The sequence below is a fragment of the Nansenia antarctica genome (assembly GCF_963989245.1).
Source record: "Nansenia antarctica genome assembly, chromosome: 9".
NCBI lineage: Eukaryota > Metazoa > Chordata > Actinopteri > Argentiniformes > Microstomatidae > Nansenia > Nansenia antarctica.
The window spans coordinates 2,590,916-2,593,415 of NC_137679.1; the positions used below are offsets into that span (position 1 = coordinate 2,590,916).

Consider the following 2,500-nt stretch of genomic DNA (forward strand, 5'->3'; position numbering starts at 1 on the left):
CACAGTTTGTCCCGACGGAAAGAAAAACCTAAACTAGGGCATTTATTTATGTGGCGAGACATTTTAGCACCGTGGTAAACCTCCGACCAATCCCCTCTAAGCCGAGAGAAGCCGTTCATCACGCTACGACAAAAGACTTTTCCAGGGCAACACCAGAGCCATGCTCTAATGTGCTCTACCCCCGTAGTGTGTCTCTCTCTCTCTCTACCTCTCTCATGCTCTACCCCCTGTAGTGTCTCTCTCTCTCTCTCTCTCTCTCTCTCTCTCTCTAATACTTTTCCAGGGCAACACAAGAGCCATGCTCTACCCTCTCTCTCTCTCTCTCTCTCTCTCTCTCTACCTCTCTACCTCTCTCTGCTCTACCCCCATAATGTCTGAGAGAGAGACAGAGAGCGTGCTCTACCCCCGTAGTGTCTGAGGCTGACAGAGACGCATCGTACATCTACTAGTAGTAGTAGGCTGCTGCAGATGGGTTGGAATATACCGTGTGGAATACGATGGGAACTTTATCATGTCAGACCACCTGAAGAACCCACAACAGCTCCGTTCTATACGCTGCTTCAGAGAAAAAACTTGACTTGATTAATGTTAAGAGAGGGGGGTCCTCGTATAACTGTGGTGGGGTCTGTACCGGTGAGAGCAGGTTGAGGAAGAGGGGATAGAATGAGAGGGGGATGAGGAGAGAGAGAGAGAGAGAGAGAGAGAGAGAGAGAGGGTGTGTACCAGGGACAGCAGGTTGAGGAACAGTCCGGAGTGTTTCCTGATGAGGTTGTAGGCCTGGGAGCACAGGTCCACGAACAGCTGGAAGCGGCTGGTCGGCCGCTCCCCCCCGTTGATGACATACGCCATGTCTGACGTCAGCACGAAGGGGGCGCGGTCCCTGAGAGAGAGAGAGAGAGAGAGGGAGAGAGAGAGGGAGGAGAGAGAAAGAGAGGAATTAGCAAGAGAGAGAGAGGGGGGGGGGGGCCCAGGGACATTCAAATGTCCCACGGAATTGGAAGAATGTTCTGAGCCAAGTCATCCAAATGTCTCTCTCTGTCTCTCTCTCTCTCTGTCCTCTCTCTCTGTCTCTCTCTCTGTCCTCTCTCTCTCTCTGTCTTTCTCTTTCTCTCTCTCCCTCTCTCTCTCCGTTTCTCTCTGTCCCTCTCTCTGTCCTCTCTCTCTCCCTCTCTGTCCCTCTCTCTCTCTCTGTCTCTCTCTCTGTCTCTCTGTCCTCTCTCTCTCTCTCTCTGTCCCTCTCTCTGTCCTCTCTCTCTCTCTCTGTCTCTGTCCCTCTCTCTCTCTCTCTGTCCCTCTCTCTCTCTCTCTCTGTCCCTCTCTCTCTGTCTCTCTGTCCCTCTCTCTGTCCTCTCTCTCTCTGTCCCTCTCTCTCTCTCTGTCTCTCTCTCTGTCCCTCTCTCTCTCTCTCTCTGCCCTCTCTATCTCTCTCTATCTCTTCTCTCTATCTCTCTCTCTCTCTCTCTCTCTCTCTCTCTCTCCTCTCTCTCTCTTCTCTCTCCTCTCTCTCTCGGCTGCCCCTCGGACAGGCGGTTCAGGACCATGTTCGCAAGGACAAACAGACTGAAGCTCAGCTTCTACCCCAGGGCCATTCAGGCCCTGAACACAGCAAAGACCTAGGTTCTAGGCCCTGGACAATCTAGACAATTTGATGGCAGCTACTAGATTGAAATCAAGTGCAACACTGAAACACAACTGTGAACATTTCAAACCTGCAAACTGCGACACTTTAAATTAATGTGCAATAACACTATGTGCAATATGACAACCCTCGGGTACATAAGGTTCAGAGATAGGAAATGTTAGAATAGGTATAGCATAGCATGTTACAGCACAGTGTTTTATTTGTATAGTATAGTATAGTGGATAGTGTACATTATTATTTATTATTTATGTAAACCAGCTCTTTTCCCTTCTTGTTTTTAGTTTTTTTTTTTCCTAGCACCAGGGGAGCCCCCCCTCCCAAATTTCGTTGTTTGGTACCTGTACTATATCAATGACAATAAAGACCATTCATTCATTCATTCATTCATTCATTCATTCATTCATTCATTCATTCTCTGTCTCTCTCTCTCTCTCTGTCCCTCTCTCTCTGTCTCTCTGTCTCTCTCTCTCTCGCTCACTCTCTCTGTCCTCTCTCTCTCTCTCCATCCTCTCTCTCTTTGTCCCTCTCTCTCTGTCTCTCTGTCCCTCTCTCTGTCCTCTCTCTCTCTGTCCTTTCTCTCTCTCTCTGTCCCTCTCTCTCTCTCTGTCCCTCTCTCTCTCTCTCTCTCTGTCTCTCTCTCTCTCTCTGTCCCTCTCTCTCTGTCTCTCTGTCCTCTCTCTCTCTGTCCCTCTCTCTGTCCTCTCTCTCTCTCCGTCCTCTCTCTCTTTGTCCCTCTCTCTCTGTCTCTCTGTCCCTCTCTCTGTCCTCTCTCTCTCTGTCCCTCTCTCTGTCCTCTCTCTCTCTCTCTCTGTCCTCTCTCTCTCTCTCTGTCCCTCTCTCTCTCTCTCTCTGTCTCTG

General features: G+C 49.7%; 1 protein-coding gene across 1 annotated transcript in view; it reads right to left on the reverse strand.

Moving 5' to 3' along the window:
- The window catches only part of pik3c2a (phosphatidylinositol-4-phosphate 3-kinase, catalytic subunit type 2 alpha), a gene marked incomplete at its 5' end in the record, with an annotated part of 73,770 nt that overhangs the window by 8,716 nt on the left and 62,554 nt on the right, over positions 1-2,500 (reverse strand). Inside the window, one exon of the mRNA XM_080539144.1 lies at positions 724-880. Within this exon, the coding sequence (XP_080395270.1) occupies positions 724-880 (157 nt within the window). The remainder of the gene's footprint in view (positions 1-723; positions 881-2,500) is intronic.